The following is a 26361-nucleotide window of genomic DNA, read 5'->3' on the forward strand; positions in this document are numbered from 1 at the left end:
TCTGGGTGAATTGGAACACGTGCCGACAGCAAAGGCAGCCGTGGTGCCCACTACACCTATGCCACTGCCCACATGGAGACCGAGGCCTTGCACAGCACTCCTGCTACACTCCCACCCATTGCACACCCTTCTGCTACACTCCCACCCATCACATACCCTCGTACTGCATGCTCACCCATTACACACACGCCCACTGCACACCCTTCTGCCACACTCCTGCCCATCACTGGCACTGGGAGGGTGTGATGCAGGCACTGCGAGCATTCCCCAGGCAGGGGCAGAAGTGACTCCCCCTGCTCCTGAGCGTCTCAGTGCTGGCTGGAAGCTGAACTGGGGGGCTGCAGAAACAGCCCGAGCCCCTGGACACAAGGAATGTTCGCACCCCAGGCTGCCATCCCCCCATGGGGACAGGCAGGACAAGGTGCAGGGCTCATGTAAGGCAGCTGAAAAAGTCACCCTCCAACTGGCAGGTCCTTGGCCCCCATGGAGTGTCCCCACTACCATGGGGATTGTAGCGAGACTGGTGCTGCCAGTGGCCCACAGGGACCCACAGCAGCATGGCAGGGAGGGAGCTGGGGGTCTGCAAGCCCACGGGAGCCCTGTGCCCACGAACATCCCTCAGCCCAACGCTGGGTACAATGGGATGCTCCCAGTCTTGAAATTTCCATTCAAGTCCCTGCTTGCGGACCAGAGAAGGGGGATGTGTTTTGACCCTTTCCCCCCAAATCTCACCATCTTCCAACCAACCTTGATGATTTCAGAGCATGGAGAAGCCTGAAGCAGTCTAATCCTCACTGCATCCCCACACTTGGGGTGAGCTGGCCAGTCCCATGCTATGTTCTTCAACCAGACCTTACAGAAGGCAACAGCTCTTCTTTTCGAGTAATGTCTGGGCTCACAAGGCAGGAGCACATCAGAGACCTTCCCCTGCCTTTGGGGGCTGCTCCCCCTTCTCCCCTCGTTCCCTGCCCAGAGACCAGCCTTTGCAAAAAGACTTACAGCAACCCAAAAACTCCTCAAACGTGATTTCTGGATGACTTCCTCCTCCCTGTGCTGACATCTGCTGATGCAGCAGAGAGAGGACACATGGACATTCTGCTTCTGCCTCCACCCTCAGCCCCAGAGGCCTTTCTCCTGCTTTCCCCAGGCTCACGGGGGGGCATAAACCCTTCGGCAGTGGCTGGTATTTGGGTAACAGGGCATGGAACACTGGGTATGCAGAGCCAGGAGCATGTACTGCTCTTGTCCTGATGGCTGTCCGGCTGTGGCTGCATCAGCAGCGCATGCTCCAGCAACTCTCCCACGGCCGCCAGCAAACACCCTTGGGACCCCTGAGTCCAGATGTGAGGGGTGGCAGATGGGGGAATAGCTCAGAGGGGAGCAGAGTTTGCCTGCCTGCAGCTCTGCCCTCCCTGCCTGCAGCTCCCCGGGCTGGGGGTGGGGGGGAGGGGGAGGGGCGGGCTCCTGTGGCATCACTTTTGCCCACCCCCAGGACCACAGTTTATTTTGGATGATGACATGTGCTGGGTGAGGCTTCGCTGCTGTCCTGCTGAAAGGAGCCCTGTCGCTGTCCCTGATGGGATGCTGTGCAACAGGCTCCTCCACCCAGAACAGTGCAGTCCCCTGGCTGTGCCACCCTCCTCACCCTCCAGCTAATGACAGTAACCCTCTCCCACCTTTTCCCGCAGGAGGATTTTGCTAACGCCCGCCAAGGGATTTGCAGATATAAAGGGCTCATTAAGTGCTAACCACGCCCAGGAGCCTGCTGGCATCCATCTTGGCAGATGCCCAGCCCTGTCCTGGAGAAACCTCTGCAAAAATTGCACCCTGTGCCTGCCGGTCCCCTGCCCAGGGCAGCCCCTCACCCTGGCCATCACCCCTTGCCAGCAGCATGGGTCCTATGGGAAGGAGGCAGTGCCTGGGCAACAAGCACAGGGGACGTCCAAAGAAGGAAAGGAGTTGGACAGATGGAGGAGCCGGCCGGGCTCCCTGGCCAGCCGGCTGGCCCATACTGTAAAAGGAGTGGGAACAGGGACTGCACAGCTCCGGCTCCAGCAGCTTTACAATGGCTGTGAAGCTGAGAGGAGGAGGAGGAGGAGAATATTAACCCTCCCAGCACTGCCACATGGGGAGGACAAATGGCAGATTTCCTGAGGCTCTGCTTAACAGCAGATGGACAGGGGTCCCCCCGACTCCCATCCAATAAAATGCATCTGGTGATGCTTTCAGGCCTGGGAGCATGGAGTCAGGAGATGCTGCCCTCAGACAGGCTGTGGGAAGAAGGAGGAGGAGGATGAGGAGGAAGCGGAGGACGAGGCACGCGGTGGATGCCTGCAGGAGGGAAGTGACCCTCCACGGGTGCAAGGCCTCGAAGACCCCTTGAACATGGGCTCCCTGGGAAGGTGCCCTCCTCCTCATGCTGCCCCCAGGAAAGCACCCCACTGGGGGCTCAGCAGCACTGGAGGGGCAAGAAAGGGGCACCCATGGGTGCCACCCCTCAGGGTGCCTGCCCATTGACATTGCCATCCCTTGCTAGCTGCTCAGCAGGGAGCAGCAAGGCTGAGTGGCTGGTTGCTCAGCTTCCCTCCTCTTTTCCCTGTGGACATGCAAGCGAATAATCACTTTTTTCCTGCTTAATGTTTTCCTTTAAAAACATTGGGCTTGGCCTTCCCTGCACTTTTCTGTGGGATTCATCAGAGCTGCAGGAACCCAGGCGCAGCGACTGGAAGAGCAAAGGTATTGGGCACTTAACAGCAACTTCCCTTCTCCGAAATGTTTATTGGTCATTGACGTCAAGTAATTATTGGGAATTATTAATTAAGAAAGCATTTAAGAGCATTGCTTTTGTTGAGGTTTTGTCATTACAATTAGTTTATCAGCCAACAGGAGAAACGTCAGCCTTTGCAGTTGCTTGGAGTGCAGCAAAGCAAATTTCCCTTTCCGCAGCAAGTATTTTGCTTTGTCCTACCTTTGGGGACTTGCCTTTCTCCAGGTGTGCCAACCACAACAGCGCTGGAAACACCCAGCCAAAAGGACCTCAGGAGGCCATCAGATGGGAACACCATGTCCTTTCTAGCCTGTCAGAGCCAACTATGCATGGATACTGGCTCTTTTTGGGAAAGCGTCTTGACCAGACACCCTGATCCCAGGCAGGAAGCTGCAGGGTTAATGGGGTTGACTCCCGCAGTCTCTCCAGGGCCACCCTGCCATACTCCCATGCACTCACTCCATGTCCCCAGTTCTCATGGAACCTACCTCCCCGTGCCAGTGCTGGCATTCTGCTGCAGAGCAACTCGGTGCGAGTGCGAGCTCAGGCATGCTGTCATCTGCAGCCCTGCGTGACGGGCGATTTGGCACCAGACCCTGTCCCCATGCCTGGGCACCCCTGCAATGCTCTGCCCCAAGGGCTGGGCTCAGGGCTGGCAGCAGACTGGTGGGGCAGGATGCCTCCTCCCACCTTCACCTGGGTGACCTGTGTGCTGTGGCTATTACATGGTGGGGCGTCCCACTATCTGCACTTCGAGAGATTTTCTTTTCTTCTCTGTCCCACCCTGGGGAATTGGGTGGCTCCCAGGTGCTTGGCACTGAGAGTCGCTGCTTTGGCCGCCCACGGCTTTCCAAGGGCTCCCCCAAGCCCCTCATATGCCAGCAGCACCCACCACAGGCAGCAGCAGGCAGCTGGAGGGGTGAGCTGGGGCTGTGGGGGTGCCTGGAGAGGGGGACAGCCCCATCAGCATCACGCAGGAGAGGGGACCCAAAATTTATTCTTGGAGTGGTCCGGGACATGAATTTCAGTGGGTTATTGCTCCCTTATTTCCTGGGTCCTCTGGCCCACGGGAGCATGACCCTGTAGCAGGCTGCGTCCCTGCCTTTTACAGCCCACTCTTCTCTTGCCACCTACTCTGCTCAGCCCCATCCTTGTACCCTGTTCCCCATGGGAACAAGAGCCTCAGAGGCCACCACACTGCACCAGGCTGTACCTTTGAGACAATGTAAGCCCTGGGGAGCAGCACAGCTCCTCAGTGACCAGGACACAGGGGCAAGGTACCTGTGCCCCTGCCACCCCGTCCCGGCCACCTCAGCGCTCCCACCTGCCTGCTGGCTCTGAGTCCCCCTCCTGGGGCAGGCATGGCAGGATGGGCAGTGGGACATGGCACACGCCGGCAGCGCTGGCACAGGGCACGCTCGGCTATGCATGCACCCAGCGTGTGTGGCACGAGTTGGCCCCGGCGGGTGGCACGGGCACCGTGTGCTGCAGCTCCTGCCTTGCTGGAGCATGCACATGCATGCCCCATGCACACCTGCTCACGCAGACTGGAAGCTAGCAGCAACATGGTTGCTCCAGCACCCAGCACCCAAACCCCCACCCCGCTGAGCACCCAACACCCAGGCCTGGCTGGAGGGGAGGGAACGGCTGGGAGGCAGGCTATCCCCACAGGAGGCTGGGCTACCTCTCGGGATGGGGGCTTGAGCACTGCCCTGGGCTCTGATCCTGCCTCAGCCTAGGCAAAGCAAGCCTCGGGCTGGTCCCTCCAGCAACCATTCCTGCCCGCCCCCGTCTCTGCCGGCGCTATGGCAGTTCTTCCTTCCCTGAGACAGCCAGTGTGCCAGCGGGTGGGTGAGGCTGGGAGGGGTGCTGGGGAACTGGGCAGGCTACAGAGCCCATGCCCCCTGAGTGGCAAGCAGCACAGCTGCAGCCTGCGAGCTGTGAGTTCCTGCAGCCCTTCCATAGAGCAGGCTGCAAGCAACTGCAACCCAGACACCTGCAGTCTTGCGTTCCCAGGCTGATGTTGGTGCAACCCCAGTGCACGCACGCACCCCCAAAAGCAGCACCAGGAGGGACCAACAGCCCCCGCTCAGCAAGTGGGTCAGCTATATATAAACAGAGCAGCCCTAGCAGCGCCGGTACCAGGCACCTTCCTGCCTTGCATCATTGCCACCCTAAAAAACATGGCCTGCAGATGGGGGATGGCTCAGCCTGGGCTGCGGCAGACATGAAATGCTGCCAGTAACCAGAGGCACTGCTAGCCATTGCCCCGAGGGCTCCCAATCCCATGTCCTGCTCAGCTGGGGCAGCCACAACAGAGGCTGGAGAGACCAGGTGGGGACCATTGTCCACTGGAAAGACGCTCCCAGGAGGCCAGGGCGGCAAGCCGCATACTCCACCACACAAAGCAGGCCCCCAGGAGGGAGATTTCCACTTCCATTTATTGAAACCAGCTGCCTCAGCTCCCAAGCACCCAGGCAATAAGCTTAAAACCCCTCATTAAGGCTGCGCAGACACCTCCTGGGCCTGAGGCACACCATGCCTGCTCGGCAGTGTGCACGCACAGGTTTGGCTCGCAGGGTCACGTTGAACAGCCCCAGTGCAGCAAACGACTGCATACAGACGTTGTACAGGAAGATTGGGCAGCAGGGCAGTTCAGTCCCAGTATCCCCAGTTTGCTGCACCCCAAGGGCAGATACCTTCCCCAGTGCAACCTGCCCCACCTCAGCTGCACTGTTGGAGTTTGTGGGTCCAGTAAACCTGGTGCTGGAGCCCAAGCAAGACATGGTTTGGGGTGCTTTGGGCTGCTGCCCGTCTTCACAGACTTGCTGGCACCACACAGTAGGAGAGGGCTGGTGTTCAACCTGCACCCCTGCAAGTAGCTCGAAAAGCCCTTTACAGCCTGTAGGTCTCCAGTCGTCTACAGTCGAACATCACCAGCCTCTCGCCCAGCCTAGAGGGTTGGTTATTAGGGAAAAATGCTTTAATGAGGCAGCTCGTTAAAGGCAGGAACAGATTAGCCTGGGAAACCAAGGAACCCTGTGACTGCCAAATTCAAGAACAGGGGAAATAGGCCTTTCCCTGGCGGTGGTAAGAGATGCTGCCTCAAAGCAGTGGGCTGAACCCACAAAGCCTCAAAGCCCCTTCAAGGCCCTGCACCCTCCCAGGAGTCTGCATGAGCTCTGAAGATTGAAGATACCAGGAAGGGAGGACCACAGCTTGAAACCTATGAAAACACCCACTTAAGTTCAAGTGGAAAACACTCTATCCTCAGTAGTGAAGTTAAGGCACTGCCTTCTCCTCAAGCAGAATCCCAGCACCAGCGTGGACTTCCAGCAAGGATGCTCCAGGGAGAAAGCCTTTGGCATGACACAGCCCTGCTGGACAGGAGTGACGTGGGAGGAGAGACAAAGGCAAGCAAAGCTCCAAGTTATGGTCACCAAAGAAAAATTAACCCTGGAAAAAAAATCCTGCTCCATTTCCCACTGCAGGGAAGGTTTGCAAATCGTCTTTTCCCACAGCAAAATGAAATGCTGGTGAGCAGTGGAAGCACGGGTTGAGTGGGACACCCTGGGAAGTCAGGGTTACCTCAAAGCCACTTGGGCAGCAGGGAGAAGAATCAGGCCCATGCAATGACCATTATAAATGAAGGTGGGAATGGTGCTGTTAAAGATAACTATGTGAACAGGTACTATTAATAGCAATATTATGGGGCTTTTTATTTTTTTTGTGCTTTCTGCAAGGCTCTCTCTGGGATTGGTGAATGCAAATAGATTGGGCCCTGCCACAACGCCAGGGAAGCAACCGTGCGTGTGCACTGCTGGAGCCCAGCAGCAGATTGATACCCTCAAGGAATAAGGACCAGCAGCAAATGGCTGACTTGGGCCAGCCACCCATCACTGCCGCGGCAGACCAGCGCCGGCTGGGCACTCAGAGCAAGGATCCTGCACCGAAGCTGCTGGCGAGGCTGCCACCGTGCCGGTTTCCATGACGACTTCAGCACTTGGCACGAGATGGAGATGACAGGATCAGCCAGGAAAGTAACTGAGCGGAGCTGGCATCCTCCGTCTGCTGCGGCTGGCGGCACAGCACTGCCAGCCCTGTGCAGCCGGCTGGCACAGGGCGAAGCCCCGGCAGCCTCCGGGCATCTGGGTCCCCCTCACCTTACAGCACATGTGCTGGCTGCCAGTTGTCCCCATGAAGTGGACTTCCCATCGGTCCCTCCCCAACACCTCCATGGAAGTGCAGTCCAGGTCCCGACCCCCAGCCCTGCGCTGGCCGGGCGCATCCCCAGCACCGGCACCCCCAGCCAGGTTTATGCCCCTGGCTCTCGCCCCGGCACTGCACTTCCATTCCTGGTGGGGCTGTCTCCCCAGCAGCAGCACCTCCAAGCATACATACCTCTTCACATCCCAGCCTGTGGTGTCACGGCCAGCCAGCACAGCAGGCAGCCAGGCAGGGTGGTACCCAGCTCCCCTCTGCAGCACAAGGCGATGCTGCAGGCTGGGGCCGAGCTGGCACAGGGGCCAACCAAGCCCAGCAGTACCAGCCTGCACTGGGACAGCCCTAATCCTCACTGGCCCTTGGCCCCATGGAGGCTTTCCCTAGCTTCCAGGTAATCTAAAATCAAGCACTCCAGCCAGACATGCTCAATCAGATGCCTAGGGACACCACGGAGCAGTGGGGAACCAAACACCTGCAGCATAAATCTCCCCCGCTAGCATGGTGCCCCCAGCCCCAAAAGCCACTGGTGCCCAGCTGAGGAGCACTCCCCGGGGACCACATCCCTTGCCGAGCCTCTACATGTGGCCACTGCTTTCCCAGGCTGCTGGCGGGGAGCACGCAGGGCTGGGGCAGGGCAGAGGGCAGCTGGGACCCGTGGCACCCCCTCCCACCCATGTGCAGGGTCCTGCCACACACCCTTTTATTCCAGCAGTGCAATTAGCCCTGCTGACCCCTGAAATCCTCAGCCTCTCTAAGCAGCCATGCATTAAATCTTGGATCCAAGAGTGGAAATAGACTTCGTAAAAGGCTTATGGCCCTATTTATTACATTTTACGCATGACGGAGTCCGGCAGCACATCAGCGGCGCTGCAGTTGGTGTTAGCTCTGCCTCCACACTGAGGCAGATGGACAGACGGACAGGTAGGGTCTGGAGTGGGCAGCAGAGCCTTGGTGGGTGTCTCCTGGCTGGGCTTGGGTTGCCATCTGAGTGCTCCCTCAGAGGCAGGCAGGCAGGCAGGCAAGGGTATCGATCTAGATGAAAGCTAACACCGCTCTTGGGGCTGGGTAACCGTATCTGCTGCACATTTGTATTCCTTAGAGCAGGGCGGGAGGGCTGCAGCCATCTGCTGGAGTGGCTTCAGAATCCTGGGGACACTGCAAGCCCCCCAGCTGGATCTTCTCCGCGCTGCCTCCTCCCATTTCAATGCACAGCCTTTACTTTCTCTATTTCACCTCCACCTTGCTAGGACGAAATAACATAGACCTGAGGAGGACATCACCAAAGCAGCAGGGTCCTTCCTTCAGACCCAGACCACTTCTGCCTAGCAGGGACTGGTGGGGCTGCCACAGGGCAGCGCCGAAGCTGGCTGGTCCCTGCCCATGCGATGGGAGCTGAGGGGGCATTGCACCAGGATTTGCAAGGTTGTACAAGGGCACCACATGAAGCCAGCACGCACGTGTTCACCAACACCTCCCTGGGGGTCCCACTGTTTAGCCATGTGGCTCCTGCCCTGGTGAGATGGCAGGGGTGGCAGAGGACCCTGCACACCGGGGTGAGTGCTGGCATGAGGATGCACAGCTCCAAGCTGGGCAGAGGGCATGGTAAGGGGCAGGGATGGGCAGCAGGGAGATGTGGAGGCACACAGGGAGTCAGAGCCGCCATGTGCAGAGGAAGCAACAAGAAAAGCACAAAGATGAAGGCTCAAATAGCTGAAGGACCCTCGGCTTTCCCACAGAAAACATAAGGCAGCTCCTGTGCATCTCCATCAGGACCTGAATCACAAGACAGATTAGGAAGCCCCTGCAGCAGCACCAGTCCAGGGAGCCAGGCTCTCACTGTCAGCACTGCAAAGCAGGTTGGTGCTTATAAATAGCCAGCTGCAGAGACTCAAGCAGCATGTGTCCCGTGCCCCAAGTCCCTGGGACACCAGCATACATGGACACAAATGGCTGCTCCCCACTTCCTTGGAAGGGGCCCATAGCACCCTTATTGCAGGGCAGTTGGAGATGTCAAGAGACAAAAGGAAGGGGCACCCTGTGCACCCCCGAGAAACTCAGTTTCCATCAACACTTGGTGCAACATGCAAGCCTTGCTGATCCCAGGTGGTTTACGAGAGCCCCACCACGCCATGTGGGCAAGCCAGGGAGGTGGTCAGACCACACAGGCAAACCCATCTCTTGTGCCCACTCAAAGGCAACAAGGGGTCTGGTGTGTATGAAGAAGCAGAAGCGGGTCCGTGGGATGGGTGCAGTTCCTGGATCCTGCTGCTGCCCATGTCTTGGCCAAGCGTACAGGCCCCCGTGCCCGCAAGGGTGGAGAGTGTACATCCCTGACAAGGGGAAATGGCACCTGTGGGATGTCCCTCAGCTTGGCATTTCAGAGGGTCAGCCTAGCATCTCTCACTAAAGGATCCTGAAGGACTTTGATGCCTGCAGTGCCCAGTTCACCTAAGGGCAGAAGGACCTTCACCCTTCCTTGCTTTTCCACCCAACCCCATGTCGCAGCAATGGCTCTGCTCTAGCAGCTCTGAATGATCACCCAGAAGTGGCGCAGCCCCACGAGGCCCTTTGGCAGGGCAGGATGTGGAGGTTTTGCCCCACTGCTCAGCTCTGCTTCTATGCTTTGGAGCACAGCTCCTTCCTCCAAGGGGATGTGATAGGATGTTAGCAAATAGCATGTTCGGGCATAGGTGGGCTCTGGCCTCAAAAGGCATCAGGATAGTTAGAAAAAACCCTGCAGTCCACATCTCTGCAGGTTCCTGCTTCCCTGCCCCGCCACTGCCTCGAGCTCCCTGCTGCCTCAGGACGGCTGAAAGACTGCTCTGCTGATGGCAGGGGAATAACCCCCTCCTTCCCCAGCCTGATTGAATGAGGTTTAAACTCCCGCTAACACCCATCCACAAAGTCCCCATACCCGCCAGGGCACTTGCAGGCTAATCCTTCCTCCAGAATGGCTACTATATTTAGGTATCTAAATGAGACAGAGTGGCTCTTTCCAAAAAAGATTTAGTTTGGGTTACATAAATACAGAAACTTGAAAGCTGTGTTTCCAGGTCCTTGCACTGCCATAAGCAAGAAGCAGACATGGAGACAGTCTCTGCACACACACCCCCACCCCACCCCCCACCCCCATAATCTGCCTTTCATTTATTTTCAACTCAGCTGGATGTGCAGATGGGTTTCCAGCTCCTCTGGGCAGACAGGCAGCAAGCAAGTGGTGCAAGCTGAAGATGACAGAGCCTGGGCAAGTAGACCCTCAAGGGCAGCCCCCGGTCACTGCAGGGAGGTAGGGGCCGTGGATGCACTGCATCCTGGATGCACTAACATCGCTGCAGGAAAGCTAGGCAGCATGACCGAAAGCACGAGTAGGACGAGTCAATAGAAGTACGTCGAGCAGCTGCAGCCCTCCCTATCCATGCCTGTCTTAACAGTCTCCCCCCCAACATCCCTCCCCACTCAACTGCCAGCTTCCTTCCTCCTGCATCCATTTCCACATCCTGAAGTCTCTGGTTCTCGTGAGGAGAGGAGACACACATGCATGAGCATGTCCTGCACACTTATTGCTGCTCGCCCCAAGTCCCAGGGCTGCAGGGCATGGGCTGCCTCTCCTCTCCAGCTCAGCTGCTGGCACGAGCTGCTGGGGAGGGTTGGTTCCTGGTCATCAGCAAAGCAGCGTCCCTGCCAGAGCTGGGTGAAAACATGCACTGTGAGGGATCCTGGGGACATGTACCATGTGCTTTCATTTTAAAAATATATATATAAATAGACACGCTTATTCCTTCCTAAAAGGACATGGCCACAAGGAAAAAAAAAAAAAAGCAGCTCAAAAACCTCCAACCTTTCAGTCTGAGGAAACCACACAGTTCTTATAGGTTTGAGTTCTGTTACCTGGGAAATGGGTTTTAGCACCCAAACCCCACATGCACCAGTCTCCTGGTAGGGTCCCCCCCAGAGACAGAAACTTCCTTTTTAAGAAAAACGTTTGCAATTTTTTCTTTTCATTATTAGCACAGTTTGGTCATGACCTCCTGTGTGCAAGCTTGCTCACAAGGAGAAATGATGCTGGTTGGTTTAAATCACCAGCTCCAGCTATGCAGAGCTCTGGGGTTTATGCTATTCAAAGGAAAGTTTAAAAATCCTTCAGTCATTAAGATGCTGGAAGGTAGCTCTAAGCCACACACACCTCAATCAGGCAGGGCTGCAGGCTCCAGAACAGAGCGGGAAAGGAAAGCAGCTAAGCAGCCATGGTTTAAAGGGAGCCGACATGAATACAAAGTTTAATTAGCTCAAAGCCAAGGGCCATGGAAGTTGCAAACATTTGCACCGAGGCTGTGCAAGTCCCGGGAAATGAGGGGAGAAGGACTTGAGCTGGAACAAAGTTCAGCGCTGCCATGCTGGGCGCCAGGTGAGCAACCTCTATGTGGCAGGAAAGGGCACCACCGGCTCTCCTGGCACAAACCACTGCACAGCCCCACTGTCCTGTCCTGTCCTGCCCTGCCCTGCACTGGTGTTGACTGTGAGCAGGCAGAGCCCCGGTGGCAGCGGCTCTCCCACCTGCCCCAAGCCCAGGAAGTGCACGCACTGCCTGGGCAACATCTGAGGAGCCAAAAGACCACGGTCGCCCCAGCCCTGCGCCCACCGGTGTCAGCACGTGATGCTCACAGAGGGGCTGTGACAAGCCAGAGCCTGCCCCTGCTTTGGCCTTCAAAGAAAGCTGCGTGAGTGTGATGTTTTACACCTCCAGCTCCTTGCTCTTATCCAACTGCATGTACAACTATCACCCTGGCTGCAATCAGCATTGCTCTTTGCTCTAACCCAGCCTGGCTGCTGCAGAGCTGGCTGGAGCTGAGCCCTATCACTCTCATGTGCATGCAAAGGGTTGTGGCAGTGTCCCACTGGGATGTTTCCTGAAATACCCCACGGCTTTCTTCATTACGAAAAAAAAAAGCCCAACAACCAAAAAAACCATCACCAACAACAGAAACTTCTCACTCCTACCTAGGCACTTTGGCTAAAAATGAAGCAAGAAGGCTCAGCAAGAAGGCGCCAAGGCTGGGGGACAAGGATCATGCTGCCTGCTCCCGGCACCAGCTCCCCTGCACCCCAGCTGCTCTGTGCACCAAGGGACAGCTGGGGCTGCTCCGGCTGTGGGTCCCCTTGTAGCAGGACAACCAGGTCCCCAGCTGTCACCTGCAGGCGGTGAAACCTGCAGTCGCCCCTCAACCGGGCAGGAGGGAGGAGAAGAAACATGACTAGAGGCAGCTGGGCTTCCTTCCGTCTGCAAGGCACAGCCGGCCACCCCATCATGGTGCTCCGGCTGCAGCACAGACCCAGCTCAGCCCCCTGCCTGCACTGGGGTGCTCTGCCCTCTCCCCTCCATCTCTCCCCACCACAGGATTTCCTTGCTCTTGAAGAGCACAAAAATTAGGAAATGAAGGTTCCTTGGGGAATAGGTGGGGAAGGCAGCTTTTGGCGGGGGGAAAGGAAGACACCTCCCACACCCCTCACCCGCCACCCCATATGCTGGGGTTGAATGGGGTCCTGCAGCCTTCCCAGATGAAGGCCGGGGAAGTAGAACTGACAGCAGCAATGAATTGACTGCAAACTGAAACAGGAACTGAGGAGCCTGACCAGTGGCGCTGGCTCAGCAGAAGGGGCTGTTTCAGCCAGCATGCTCCCTGCTGCTGCAGGCAGCGACCACAGGGTACAGAAGCAGCACAGAGGAAGAATTTAGAAAATGCATCTCAGTAAAGATCCTCTGCCCCTGCAACTGCAGTCACTGCAAGAGCTCAAGGCACTCATTTTATCGTCCACCACCTCAGCACAAAAACATCCATATAAAGCATGTACTGCTCGGTCCCAGGGGAGGGAAGAAGTATCACATCAGCCCCCTGATGCACTGGGGTCTCTCCCGTTTCAGTCCCCATCACACAGGCTCCTCCTTGCCAAGGGCAGAGGCCTCCTGCTCCCAGCTGTGAGGGCAAATGCCTGCCTGTTCGCTGCCAGGGTGGGCAGGGTGCTGCGGCAAGGGTGGGTATGCACAGGCGGGTATAAAAGTCTCCTGTGACATTTCAGCAGGACCTTTGTTGTGCTCCCCCAATGAAACTCCGGATATGGCGGGAGGGCACTGGGGAGGCACCGGCACCCAGTGCCTGCTGGCTTTGCCTCGGGACAGCAGGGCTGCAAGATAAGCAAAGTATTTTCCCTAAGCCCCACTTTGCTGCCCAGGAGCCAGCAGTGATCAAAGGTTAGTCTGGCTACCGGATGGGGTCATCCCAAAGAGCCCCCAGGGCTGCCTCAGTCCCCACACTCCCCACCAGCAGACACCAGACTCACTGCATGGGGGACCCCTCCCTAGGGGGTTTCCAGCTCTTACAGGGCCAAAGAAGTTCCAGATTTTCCCCCGTCTTAATTCTGAAGTGAACCAGTTTAACATAGCAATTTGCAGGAGCCCAAGCCTGGCTGTTGCTTCTGCCTGGGGAGGTGCAGCAAGACGGAGCAGGGTAAGGATGGGGCTGACGAGACCCAGAGCGCAGCCAGATCTGTGCAAAGTCCTTCGGCATTTCTTGGAAGCTGCCATTATAAAAAACAATAAATAAATAAATAACAACTTTTGAGCCAGAGCTTAGGAAAAGTGCTGAAAAGCAGAACGGCCAAGTGATAAGGGAAGGGAAACATATTGGCTGGACCATCACCCAGTGCTTACAGTGTGGCTGTCCCTGGAAGTATTTCCCTACCTCACCTGACCCCCTGCCCCATTAACTTCAACCTTTGGTCTCTGGCTCGTTACTACAAGCAGAGGCAGCTTAAAACATCCTCATCTAGGCACTTGCAAGAGGGTAGTTTGCCAGGCAGCAGGCAGGCAGCAGAAACCTCCCCTTCCCAGCACGGCATGCAGGCAGAGGAGCTGGCTGCCCACTCTTGGGGTGCAGGCAAGGGGCTGCCTGAGCCCACGCCACTCAGGGAGGATGAGCACCACGTGGCTGGGACCGTGCCAGTCGGCCCGGCACAGCCACGCTAGCAGCAGTGGCTCCGGCACATACGAAGTTCCGCCGTTGCTAAATCACTTCAGGCTGCCAAGCAGTCATGAGAAATATAAGCCCATGCAGGGTTGCCATGGAGTGGGGCTCGGCTGCTGGAGCCCAAAGTCGATTCCACCAGCAAATGTGTTTGCTGGCCTAGGCCCTGCCAGCACGTTGTGTCCCCAGATCATCCTGTCCCAGCTCTTCAGTGGCGGCAAGTGGATGCAACATGCATGGCCCTGGTGGAGCCTTCTCTCTGGGGAGAGCCCTTCCCTTCCCCGGCAGGGCCAGAGCCCCTCCATGCTGGAGAGCCCCACTAGCGCCCTGCAGGGATGGTGCCCCTCACCCCGGTGACGCTGTCTCCTCAAGGCCATGGGCAGACAGAAGAGGTGGCTTTGGTGGGGTTTGCTCCACAGGCACCAGGCAGCAAAGCCACAGGCCGTCCCCACACAGTGCCTCTGCCCCAGCTAAATGGGTGACGTCCCGGAGATCTGTGGGTGTTGGCATGTGCCGGGCAGGGGAATGCGTGCCCTTGCCAGCACTCTGCCCACTAGCAGTACAGACGCAGGGCTCCCACACTCTGCCGTGAGCCAGCCCCCAGCCCCACCAAAGGGCATTTCAGAGCCTGGCGGGCACCTCGGGACCAGTGGCCAGCAGCACAGCAAACCACCTGTGAGGAGCCAGCCAACAGCGTCCTTGTCCCCAGCCCTGCACCAGGGACCATGGGACCTATTTCTCAAAGCCAGGAAGGGGTTTGGGGCAGGAAAGGCACCCATGGGGCATTTTCCATTGGATGAGTGACAGCACTGAAGTGCTGGAGCAAGTGGAAGTTTCTAACTACAAAGAGGCTTTTGACATTGGAAAGGTTAGTGCAAGAGCGAGATCCGTCTGCCTCACAAAGCTCCCTTTGCTGGAGGCACTAGGTTGAGGCCTTAATTATTCACCTGTTGGAGAGGTGCCTTTTCATTAAGAGGGGCAGGGATGTGCAGGCAGGAGAGAGGAAAGGCCACAGCACAGGGCAGCCCTGGGGCCCTGCCAGGGTGGGGAGCAGCAGGGGGTCTGGTCAAAAGCAGGGGTGAACTCAGGCAGGTGTGCAGGGACATTCTCCGAGGGGCCAGATTCCAGGCCAGCCCTCCTTTCCCCCGCCGCTGCTCTCAGCGGCAGGCTCAGCAGCACGCCACACTCACCATCACCCGCAGCCACCGCTGCGGTGCGGGCAGCTGTCGGCATCCCCAGCAACCACCGCCCCTGGCTTTGCAAATGTACCGGCGTGGCCTCTGCTAACTGCTACCATGCCACAGACACCTTGCAGCACTCTCCCGGGAGAGCAAGGCGGGTCTCCAGCCCCAGCAATGCAGCGGTCCTTTGACCGAAGCTGCAGCAATGCAGCCAGGCTGGAGATAAGCTTTGCACAGGCCCTTGGGCCGTCTCAGTCATCCAGACTGCGCCCCCACCCCCCCAATCTTTGAAAGAAAAATAGCAGAAAAAGCAGAATATCGGTCTGTTCAGTGAGAATTATCAGAAATTAGGGATGCATCCCCACTTCATTCCTAGCAGTAACAATCCAACTGATTGACTGCTTTTCCACCAAGGGCTTCGCTGTTCCTCCTGCACTTATCAATGGGTTAAGCTGTTAGCAGGAGGCTGAGAAGTTAAAGAGGGAACATTGTATTTCAGTTCCTGCGATCTTTAAGCATCTCTCCAAGAAGCATCCTGGTTATTCAGGCTTTTTTTTTTGTTCCCATCCCCCAGCTGCTGCACTTTGGGGCTTTTAAATATATCAAAGCTCTAAGAGTCAAACTGCTCCTGCTTCTCGCAGGGATGCTGAGAGCCGCCAGCCACTCCGCAGTGCTCTCGGCAGAGCTGCCTGGCTGGCACTTCCCAGCGCCTGGTGCCAGCAGATGAACCAGCTACAACCAGCCTCATACCTCTGAGCAGCAAAGAGTTGCACTAAATGGATTAAACAGGCCCAGAAATGACACGTTTTGAGTTGCAGCAAAACAAAATTGCTTTTTTTTGTTGTTAAAAAGGGAGAAGGAGCTGGCAGGAGAAAGGCAGATATCAAGTGAAAGACCCTGATTTTCTTTCTGTAGCAATGCAGGTACCATGTGAATCATCGCTGTCCTCGATACGTAAATAGAGGTTAGCAGGCATCCTCAGCACAAGCCCATATAATTAAGGGACTGATGCAAATATCCATGTCGAACCCTCACCACACATCACCCCAAGAGCCCTCCTGAGGATTTCTCTCCTGGAGGGGAAACAACTGCCTGGCACCAGCATGCACCCAACTGCGCCCTACTCAAACCTACTGCAAAAGCAAGGACTGGGGAGGAGCACAGGGGAGAGAGGAGGCGAGTCCGAGTTCCTCAAGATTTCCACGAAGGAAATGGCTAATATTCATGATCTCATGGCCTCCTGACATTGCAGTCTCTCAGGATAATCTGATCTTGTGCTGGAGCACTGGGGACTTTGCGGAAGCAGCATTTGAGCTTCATTGAGAAGTCAGTAACCCAGTTGTAAGCAGAGGCTTGTACAGTAGTAACGGGGAGAGACGTCAGCGGCCAGCCCGGGACCGCCTCCCACTCGGGTTATAAAGCAGCATGTGACAGCAGCCAGAGCTGGAGCCTTCCCTGCAGTTTCATCAGAGGTTAAGGTACAAGCGAAACACACGCTTACAACTTCAGACGCTTCTTAAGCAAATGCATGCTAATCATAGCTGGGGGGGGCTTTTTTTCTTTCCCTCCTTTTTTCCTTTTCTTTTTACCCCAGCCTTTAACTGCTCTGCCTGCGCACGTGGGGACAGAGGGGAAATGCAATTATCAAAAGCAGGCGCTGGGCGGGAGAGCAAACATAGGCTGCACACCACTGCCAAGGGAACCTGCAGCAGTCTGCAAAGATCCCTCTGCTGCTCTTCACGTTATACACCCTGCAGGCATCAGACTAGCACTAACTCTGTTTGTGTCCCTACGCTGCTCCCTCCATATAGGGCATGTATGGGAGAGGGAGAGAACAAGAAGGGACAGGCGCAGCAAACTGTGTTTTAGGAGTTGCCATAAAAACAGTCTTATTTCATCACAGGCCATTCCACAGTCCCAGATTTTGCAGGGGATCTTCACAACATGGTGGTTTTGCACCAGAGAAGGATGACAATTTGCAGGACTTTTTTCCCCCTCCTTAGCAGTCCCTTTTTGGAATAAGATTCCTAAATTGGCACATCAAATGCTGACTAAAAAGCAAAAAAGAAACAAGCCTTCAGATGTGTGCTGCAATCACACAAGCTTTCCATTTCACATTGAGCATGCAAAGAACAGGCCGGCTATTGCAGGAAAGTGGAGCCAGGAACTTTCACCTGCCCGAGGGAGCAATGGGGCGGGTGGGTGCTGCAGCCTTTCTGCCATACTTCCAGGGATGGCATCCCACACAACCAGCCTCCTCTTCTCTAGCTGACGGTTCCCTCAGCAATAATAAATCCGTCCAAATCAGAAAACGCAAACCCACTTACAAAATCTTCTCAGCTCGCTTCTCACCCTTCCTGACCCTTCTGCTGTAATCAACACGTCAGCAGCTCTTCCTTAACAAGTGAAGCTGCCACCTCCCCCCTGCTCTGCCCCCCACAAGCCGCCCGGGTCCCGTGCCAAGCCGGAGCATGCCGGAGCTGGTGCATGCAAGGAGAGGTGCTGGGACTACATCAGTCCAGGTGGAGGCAAGACTCGCCTGGTTCTGTCTGGCACATGCACCGGGGACAAATCTGATTTACCAAGTCTTGAGACCTTATCTGTTTTGAACCTAACAGCAGGATTAGTCCCTGTCCCATTCTCAACACACATGCTCCTGCTGTTTGCAATCCCGGAGCTAAACTGATGAGAGAGCAAGGGTTGGAATGAATGTGCTAGCTTCACAATCAAAGCTATTTTGTAATCTCTGGTTATGAAAGTGAAGGGCTGGAGGGATGATATATAACTACAGAAAACTCTTCCCACTTGCACCAGCCTCGCCAATCCGACTGTGAAACGCGCAGTTTTGCTCCAGATCAGTCACAGCTCTCGCTACTCCCCGGCATATTGTATAGCGCCTCTCTTCCACCCCCCAAAATGGAAAAGCATGCAAGCCCTATAGCCAGCACAGCTCACTCTCGTGACCGTGCGAGAGCTGCCAAGGAGCCTTAATCTGATTTTAATACCCAGCTCCGTCCAAAAGGGAGCCCATCCAGATTTTGAGGCTGCTGACTCGCAGCACCGAGACCCCCTCTCCCTACCAGCCCCCCCGCCCCCTTTCCCCCAAAACCTCCATCCCCCAGGATCCCATATGCGTGGAACTGACGCTCGGCATGACTCATCCCACAGCCCAGCTCTTATCAGCCCCCCCGCCGCCCCGAACCGCCGCGTCCCCCTCCCCACCTTTGCAAGATGGGGGGGGGGGGGGGGGGGGGGGGGAGGGCATGTTGCAAAAAGGAGGACTGCCAAAACCCATCCGCTTCTCCACACACACAAAATTCCCTGCAGAAGGGGGGGGGTCATGGGAGTCCACGTGCGAGTGGTGCTGAAAGCGCCGGCGGGGCTGCGGGGCTGCTGCCGCGCCGGGGCCGCCCCGAAGCCATGGGGAGGGGCGCGGAGAGGCGCGCGGGAGCTGCAGGCTTCCATGCATCCCCCCTCCCCGTGTTTCCGTGGGGCAAACGGAACCCCCGCAGACCCTCCGGGCACCTGGCGGAAGAGCCAGTCCGGAAGAGGGAGTGCGGGAACCGGCTCTTCCCCCAGGTGCCCCAGGACTGGGGGTGGGGGGGGGGAGCTGGGGGTTTACCGGCTTCTCCCCCGCCGCTGCACCGGGCTGGGGAACCGGACAGCAGAACCCACCCCCACGCTCCCTACCTGGCTATCAGCGAGGTAACTGAAGACGAAAGAGGAAAGATCCTCATCAAGCAGAGAGCTGCAATCCGGCGCCGGCTCCGCCATCTTCCACCTCCGGCTGGGGCTGAGGCTGCACCGAGCATGCAGCAGGCGCGGCGGCGGCGGGGAGCCGGGAGGGCGGCGGGGCGGAGCTGCCCGCAGCCCCCGCCCGCCGGCTGCGGGAGCCGGGGGGGCGCGGCGGAGGTGGGAGCCGCGCGGGGGAGGACACCCGTGGCTGCAGTGTGTCCCCCAGGACTTGCAGCCACGCGTCGGGCACAAGCACCTTCCCACTGGACACGCACCCACTTGAAGCACCTCTGCACGCACCTTAAAAGTGCCAGTCCTTAAAAGCAAGGGCACCCAGCATCACCGGGCGCCACTTACCAGCCCCAAACCACCCCTGTATAGCGATATATAAACCCCGAGTGCAGTGCCGAGGGTCACTTGCAGGCTCTGTGGGTCTGCACTGGAGTGGGGCCAGGTGGCTGAGAGCAAAGAGGTTACTCAGCTTGAGGTTGAGCAAAAGATCTTCAGATTTTCCGTATTTTCATCTTGATGCTTATCCCACTTGCTGTGAGCATCTTGTTGTCACGCACGTCATTTTTCTGGCCAGGGTTTTGAGGTGTATGCCAAAAGCACTTTCAGAAATAATTAATGACAGGAGGAAAAATCTCATGAATGTTCTATTGACTTACCTGTAACAATTACATGAGAAAGAGAAGGGCTTAGCACTGCAGCTTGAATTAGCTGACACACAACTGAGTGGCAACACCTCCAGATCCTCAAGTCCCCTCAGATGGCTCAGGCAGGCCTGCAGGAATAGTGTAAACGGGTGATGGAGGAAAGTGATGTGGAGTGATCTAAGTGGAAGGCTCTGTATCAAGGTCTGATGGGTGAACAGAAGGTGCTCCTTCCTCTGCTAGGAAAGGTTTGCTGCCTGGATGCATTCTTGCCTTGCTTTTGTTTCAAAGGGAGAGTTGTTTCTAGCCACTCTTTAATGCCTTCTGGCCTCCCTTTGGTTCAGCACATGCTGTGAACACTGGGCAATGTAGCAACATTGGGTTTTCCCTGATGATCCCAAGCCTTGCACCAAAAGAAGATGTCAGTGGACAGCATGCGTTATATCATATGGCTGATGAGAGCTGGGTGCAGGGGCTGCTGGGATGGGGCCAAGCAAGAGAGAAGCTGCTGCCATCTCTTCCTCATTGCTGTGGCACTTTATTGCTAATTACTGTTACAAAGTGCTGAAACAGTTATCCAAGGTGCTTTTCAGCTGCTCCACCAGCAATGAAACTTTGCTTGCCGTGTGTGGGAGGCCGGGGCCCAGAAGTGGTGCTGCATGGATGCACAGCTGTAGCTTAGAGCAGAGCACAGCGCAGCCAGACAACATCAGAAGGGCCCAGGGAAGGAAGTCGCCTTGCTCTGGGGCACATACAATTCCTTGCAGACCAAGACGCAAATTCCCAGTTGACCCCGCTGGCGGGTGATCTGGAGTGCATTCCTGCCCCAGTCCCTCCTTTGCAGAGTATGCGAGTGTGGAACGCTATGGAGAGAGGAGGTGAGCTGAGAACAGGAGGGACATTGACCCTGTCAGGGGGAAAAAGCAGGACTGGAAGGCCTTACCATGAAAGTAGTCTTTTGGGAGGAATTTGTTGCACAAAAGGCAAAGTTCTCTCTCAAGTATCTCGTGATTTCCTTTACAGCAGTTGTACTCAAATAGGAAGTAACCGATCATGGGAATGACTTGTGAATGGTTGTTCTAAAGTCAAGTTATGCATAGCCATGTGTTTCAGAAATACCTTTTTCCCTTCTAGTGTGGGTGCAAGCACGGTTCCTCCCTCCTTGCTTTCTAACCCAAGAAGATGAACCTTTTCCAGTCCCCAGCTGCCAGCAGCCTGCGGGGTGCCTGCCCTGGCAGCAGCCACCCGCAGTGTGGCTCGGCCAGGCAGCCCAGAGGCACCAAGGAGAACGAGGAAAGCAAAGCCCAGGCTGCGCTGCCCCATTTCTCTGAACAGATGTGGGTTAGGGCTTCTTTCAGGGATGGGACATCGGGGTCAGGCTGCCCTTGTGCCAAGAGGGGGTCTGAGGACAGCAGAGACGGAGTGAAACGGGGGCATCTCAGAGGCGTGGACTTGCTGCTGCTTCTGGGTTTCAGTGGGATCCTGAAGGACGAAGTACAGTTGCTCACGTGGCTGCAAGTTGGTGTTAACCTGCTCCAACTTCTGCTCCTGACTACTCTGGACTTTTGCACAGTCCAAGTGTCTTTCTGTGCCTTTTGGGTTTTTTCATCTACAGAATGGAGATCATACCACTTTCCTGGTCCTGGAGCTTTCAGGGGGATTGATTGAATAATGCTCACAAAAAGGGCTTCGAAAGCACCAGGAGAGGCGAAGGAGGACAAGATGTTATAGCTGGTATTGTCTCCACGTCCTTAGAAGTCAGTCATGTGGCAGCCTCAGAAACACCTGTGATGGGCAGAGAGGCCGTCCAGTCCATGGAACTTCAGTGCAATGGTGTGAGCGGGACACTATATTCCCTGTGTGCATGACCCTTCTCAGTCCACGCACAGAGTGACCGTGCAGTTTCCCTAAGTGCTCACGGCTTTCCTCCTAAATCAGAACCTGAGCTTTGTGAGCAGGAGAGCTGCCAGAGCTCTGGCTTCTGCTGCTCTCTCTATTCCTGTACTCAAAGAGGTGTCAGCCACAGTTGAGCAGAAATAAGCCCCCCGCGCCCACCCTTCACCCGCCAGCCCTGGCTAAGCTCCGTGGCACAGCGCCAGCACTGCAGCCAGCTGCAGCAATGCGATGCTAAGTCTGGAGGAGCTGGGGATAGTATTACCAAGGTAAAATATAACAGGAAAAGTCTGCAAATGCCCTTTCAAAACAGCAGAGAGTGAGTAATGTCATTAGGCCAGCGGTCAGGAGGGGACAGGGTTTGAAGGTACCATTAGCCTACCAAAGGCCAAGCGTGGGGCAGCGGCAGGAGCCAATGAGCAGTGGCTGGACAGGAGACACCCCATGCTGTGCAAACTCCCGCCTTTGGTTTCATGTTGCAGCTGCCCCTGTTTGTGGATGGGAAAATGTTGTAAGGACCAGGCAGTGAGAAGCAGTGGCAAATGGGGCTCCTCCAAGTTACAACATCTCCAGCCACCGTCAAGTCCTCTCCAGCCCCCCACGTTGTGACACTCTCTCCTTAGCACTAAAATTAAATTTGTGCTGTGGCCAGGATGGCCACCCTGGTGGCCGCTCTCGCTGGGGACCCAGGGGAGAGGGGCTCTCTGCTGGCTGGGTCTCTCCAAGTCATCAGCTGGGTAAGCTGGGGGCAACCAAAGGGGGAGGTCCCACCAAGGGTCTCCCAAAGTCCTCTCGTAAAGTAGACTTCATTCGTGTGGGCTGCTAATCAGAGGCCCTGCTTCCCGTGGGGCAGCAGTGGTTAGCAGTGCTGTGCCCTTGGGTTTCACTGCGTTTCTCTGCTTGGCTCCTTTCCATGAGCTCTGCTTTTCATTCCCCTTCACCCTGCTCGGTACTCAGCTCAGCCTTGTCCTTCAGCTGAAGTCACCAAGCATGGAACCTAGTGTTGCTTTTCCTTCATGCTTTCTGTGTCCGGTGGCTCCTGCTCAGCCGTGTTCACCTGGGAGTTCCCACTGCCACCTCCTCCTCCTCGATTTGTGACATGAGGGCTCTGTGATGCTTAGTGGTCAGCAAGGAGTGAACCTCTGGAAATGCACCACTGGGCAACATTGCCCCTCACTCTCCACAAGCCTGGGTGGAAACTGTTCCTCCTCTCTCAGTCTGATGTCCTTTTTGCCACAGGGCTGAGGACGGGACCTCTTGGGCTGGAGGGGATGTGGAAAACAAAACAGTGGCTTCAGAAGACAAGTGGGTGTTGGCTGGGCTCCTGGCTCTGCACTCCAGCTTGTCCAGAGAGCGGGGCTGTGGCTGTGCTTATTCGAATGTTGCCACTCCCACTCCAGCATCACTGGGCATCATTGGGGTGCAATGCCTCACCACGCCAGCAAAACCCCTCGTGCAGGCACCCAAGGGCACCGTATTTGCCTGTGCTGTGGCAGAGTCCCCCAGTCCCCTCTCTGGAGGGTACCTGGGGTCCCTCCCCACCCTGTGCCACCAAACTCAGCTTGCTGCAGCTCTGTTTCCCTGGAGCAGAGGTAGGACCTTAGGTGGCTCCAGCAGAGGAGCCCGTAGCTGGCACTGAGTGCACACATGCAGGATGATGTACAGGGCTCTGGCCTGCCCAGTTCTGCAGCCTGCTCCTCTCCAAAACCACACCCTTGCACATGGAGCTAAAGCCATGCAGTTATTGCAAAGGAAACCTAAGAAGAGAGAAATTTGGTGGCAAAAGCTATTTGAGACATATGGGAATTTCCCTCTGCAAGCAGCAGAGGCCAGGCAGTGGAGAGTAGGGAAGGCTCCTGCATGATGGCTCATGCTACCCACCAGCTGTGTGGGCTGAGCGAGGAGACCAGGATGCCCATCAACTCCTTATGGTGTTTTCAGTGACTCATTTGTCTGCAGGAAGCAGCACACCCGCAGCAGCTGAAGCAGCCTGTCCTCCTCCCTGGGCTGCTCTGGTGCATCAGGGCCAGCTGTCTGCTTCTGCCTGGGGACGAGAGCCCAGCAGCATCCCAGGGCACTTGGCTCACCCCGTATCTTACTTTATCAGGGGAAGAAACCCCCTGTCAAAGACCCTGCACCACTCTGCACTGCCTGACATTGTGCCATGGAGACCCAAGACTTCCCCTTGCAGTTTCACCAGTGGTATCCCCACGTGCTGCCCCAGAGGCAGCCTGGCATGCTGGCACCAGCTGCCTATTGGCATGTGAGGAAACAAAGGGAGCTGCACCATATGGCACGTGTCCCTCGTGCGCCACTGGCAGCTCTCACACTGCACTGGTGGTGTCTGTCGTAGCCCATCGATGTCACCCCACTGTCCCCTCACCAGCCCATCTGCCTTGTCCCTGCCTGTCAGGCTGCCTCTGGTCCTGGTGGCACTGCCCAGCCTGCCTTCCCTGCCTGTCCCTGCCAGACCCCCAGAAGCTGGGGTGTCTCCTTCATCCCCATCATCCTGCTTCCAGCCACTAGTCTGCTCCCTGGGAGGAGTGAGGGGTGGGGGTGAGGCTTGCCGAGACCCAGACCGACCTCATCCTCCTCTGCTGACCCCGGCCCCAAGCCAGGCAACTGCTGCCTTACCCCAGGGGCTGCTCAGAGTCTGGATGCTGCCATCTGTTTTTTTCTTCCTCTTTCTCTTTAACTGCCTCCTCCCGGAGGCATGCCATGATCGCCTAAGCAGGTCCTGATCCCCCTGCACCAGCAGAGCTGGCCAAAAGGGTGAGCAGCGAAGGGAACCACTTTGGATCCCCAGTGCTGCTGAGCGAGGACTTGTGGTTCCTCAAGCAGCTGTTGCTGGCAGGGATGTCTGTGGGCATCTCCCCACCTCATGGCTCCCAGCCCAGGGTGACCGCCAGCCAGGCTGCCCCCATCTGTCCCCGGGCCCCTGTCCTGCAGCACCCCCTCCACACCACCCCTGCCATCACCAGCTCTCTTCCAAGCATCCCCCACGGTGACTGGCTGTCACCATCGCCAGCCACTGCAGCCCCAGCCAGGGCACCAGCGGTGGAAAGGGGCTGGTTGTCAGGTCCCAGCTCCCCCGGACTGCAGGCACTGGTGTTAAGGCAGAAACCCCTCCACAGACGTCCCCTCCTGCTCCCCTTGCCAGCCTGGCAAGTGGAACCACCCACAGCACTTTGGGGAGCATCAGGGACAGGGCAGTGGGCTCAGTGGGGCTGGAGATCAAGGTGCCAGGGCAGCAGGCACTGGTGCATCTCCTGGCCCCATGCAGACACTGCTCTGCTGCTCCCGAGCACCTCAGCGCTGTGTCCCTGGGCAGGAGACACTTCAGCTCCAGCCAGTGCCATAAATAAAACCACGTTCTTTTATCCCGCCAAATAGATTCTCGTTGATTTTACCTAATCCTCCTCCTCCCTCCTGCATCCCTTCGATATGTGAAGTCAGCTGCAGAGGAGCTCAGGGAGCCGCAAGCCTGGCGGGGGAAATGCCACCCCCTCCAGGCCCTCTCCCTGGAGATAGCTGCTCTCCCCTGGTTTCGCTCTTTGAAAAGGCAGCACCACTGGAGGAGAAGAAACTAAGCTCCCTGGTGGAAGTTTGCTGGCTAATTATTTATGAATCTCCTCCTGACAGTGCAATTGCTGGCAGTGAGGCAGCCCCAGAGCCCCCTGCCACGGGGAGGAGGCTGAGGAGGAAGATGGAGAGCTCTGCTGGTGGGGCTTTCTCCCTGTGGTCGAGGAGCTCAGGGTGAGCTGACACATCACTTCCTTCTCCAGCTGCTTCGGTTATGGTTGTACCAGTGGCTGAGATAAGGGGGGCTTATCTCAGAGGTGCCCGGTCACTGTCCTGGGAAGTGCTGAGGGCTTATCCCAGGGTGGTCACTGGTCCCTTGCAGGTGATGCCAGCCGGGGGGCTCAGCACCCCCAGCAGGGTGGTGCATGAATACCTGCTTGCTGCAAGCAGTTATTCTGCACACAGGAGCTCCCTGTGCAGAGACAGCTAGCAACAGAAATAATGCAGCAAAATCACAGCTCTCACAGTCTTCCTGGCACTTGAAAGTGTCTTGAGAGCTTGGAAACCTGCAAGATGCTCTCATTCCCATCCTTTCCCTGCTATCCTTGCCACTCGCTGCCTGTGCTTTGGTCCCCCTTTCCCGAGGGGGCGTGCAGCACTTTCCCAGCCAAACGGTACCAAGTTGAGCATGGCGAATCCTGCCCGCACCATGCAGCAGGAGGCAGGGAGGCCGCGTGCTGCCTGCCGGAGCAGGGCTGCAGGTGACTCATCGCCATGCAGTATGCAATTACCAAGGCAAGTGCAGGCCCCTGCTGTTTTGCACAGGTATCTGTGTCAGCCAGGGCTATTTCTAGCTCTCTCCCCACTCCTGGCTCCTTTGAGAGGTAAGGAATACAGCCACCTAGCTACTCTGCCTGCCACAGGGACGGGTGTGATACGCCCGTAAGTGAAGAGCCAGGGGGTTGGATATTGCATCCCAAATCGCACAACTGGAGGAGGAGGGAGTAGTGTGTGATTGCCCATGCATTTTATGTATTTAAGGGCGCATGCACAGCCGCAGACCAAATGGAGACACAGAAAGATACAATGAGGCTTCACAGTGCCCATTGCCATGGACTAACGCCAGGCAAGGAGAACTCAGAGCTGTTAGCAATGCTGGTAGTGCTAGAAAGTAAGCAGCAGGGATGGGATGAAGCAGAGTTTGGAAAATGCTCTGGCCTGGAAAGGCAGGGAAGGGACCAGGATAAATGGAGGAAAGCCATATGTGGCAGCACCTTCTCCCCTCCCTGCCGGGGCAGATAACTGCAAGCTCCGTGGGGCAGCATCTCTGTCTCCTGATCTGTACACTGAGTGCATGCCATCCCCCA

General features: G+C 56.7%; 1 protein-coding gene across 1 annotated transcript in view; it reads right to left on the minus strand.

Annotated features, from left to right (window-relative positions):
• Window positions 1-19030, minus strand: part of PPARGC1B (PPARG coactivator 1 beta) — a 48690-nt gene extending 29660 nt beyond the window's left edge. Inside the window, exon 1 of the mRNA XM_064459007.1 lies at window positions 18882-19030. Within this exon, the coding sequence (XP_064315077.1) occupies window positions 18882-18965 (84 nt within the window). The 5' untranslated portion in view covers window positions 18966-19030. The remainder of the gene's footprint in view (window positions 1-18881) is intronic.
• Between the last annotated feature and the right edge of the window lie 7331 nt (window positions 19031-26361).

Source organism: Phalacrocorax carbo, chromosome 8 (genome assembly GCF_963921805.1).
Source record: "Phalacrocorax carbo chromosome 8, bPhaCar2.1, whole genome shotgun sequence".
NCBI classification, from domain to species: domain Eukaryota; kingdom Metazoa; phylum Chordata; class Aves; order Suliformes; family Phalacrocoracidae; genus Phalacrocorax; species Phalacrocorax carbo.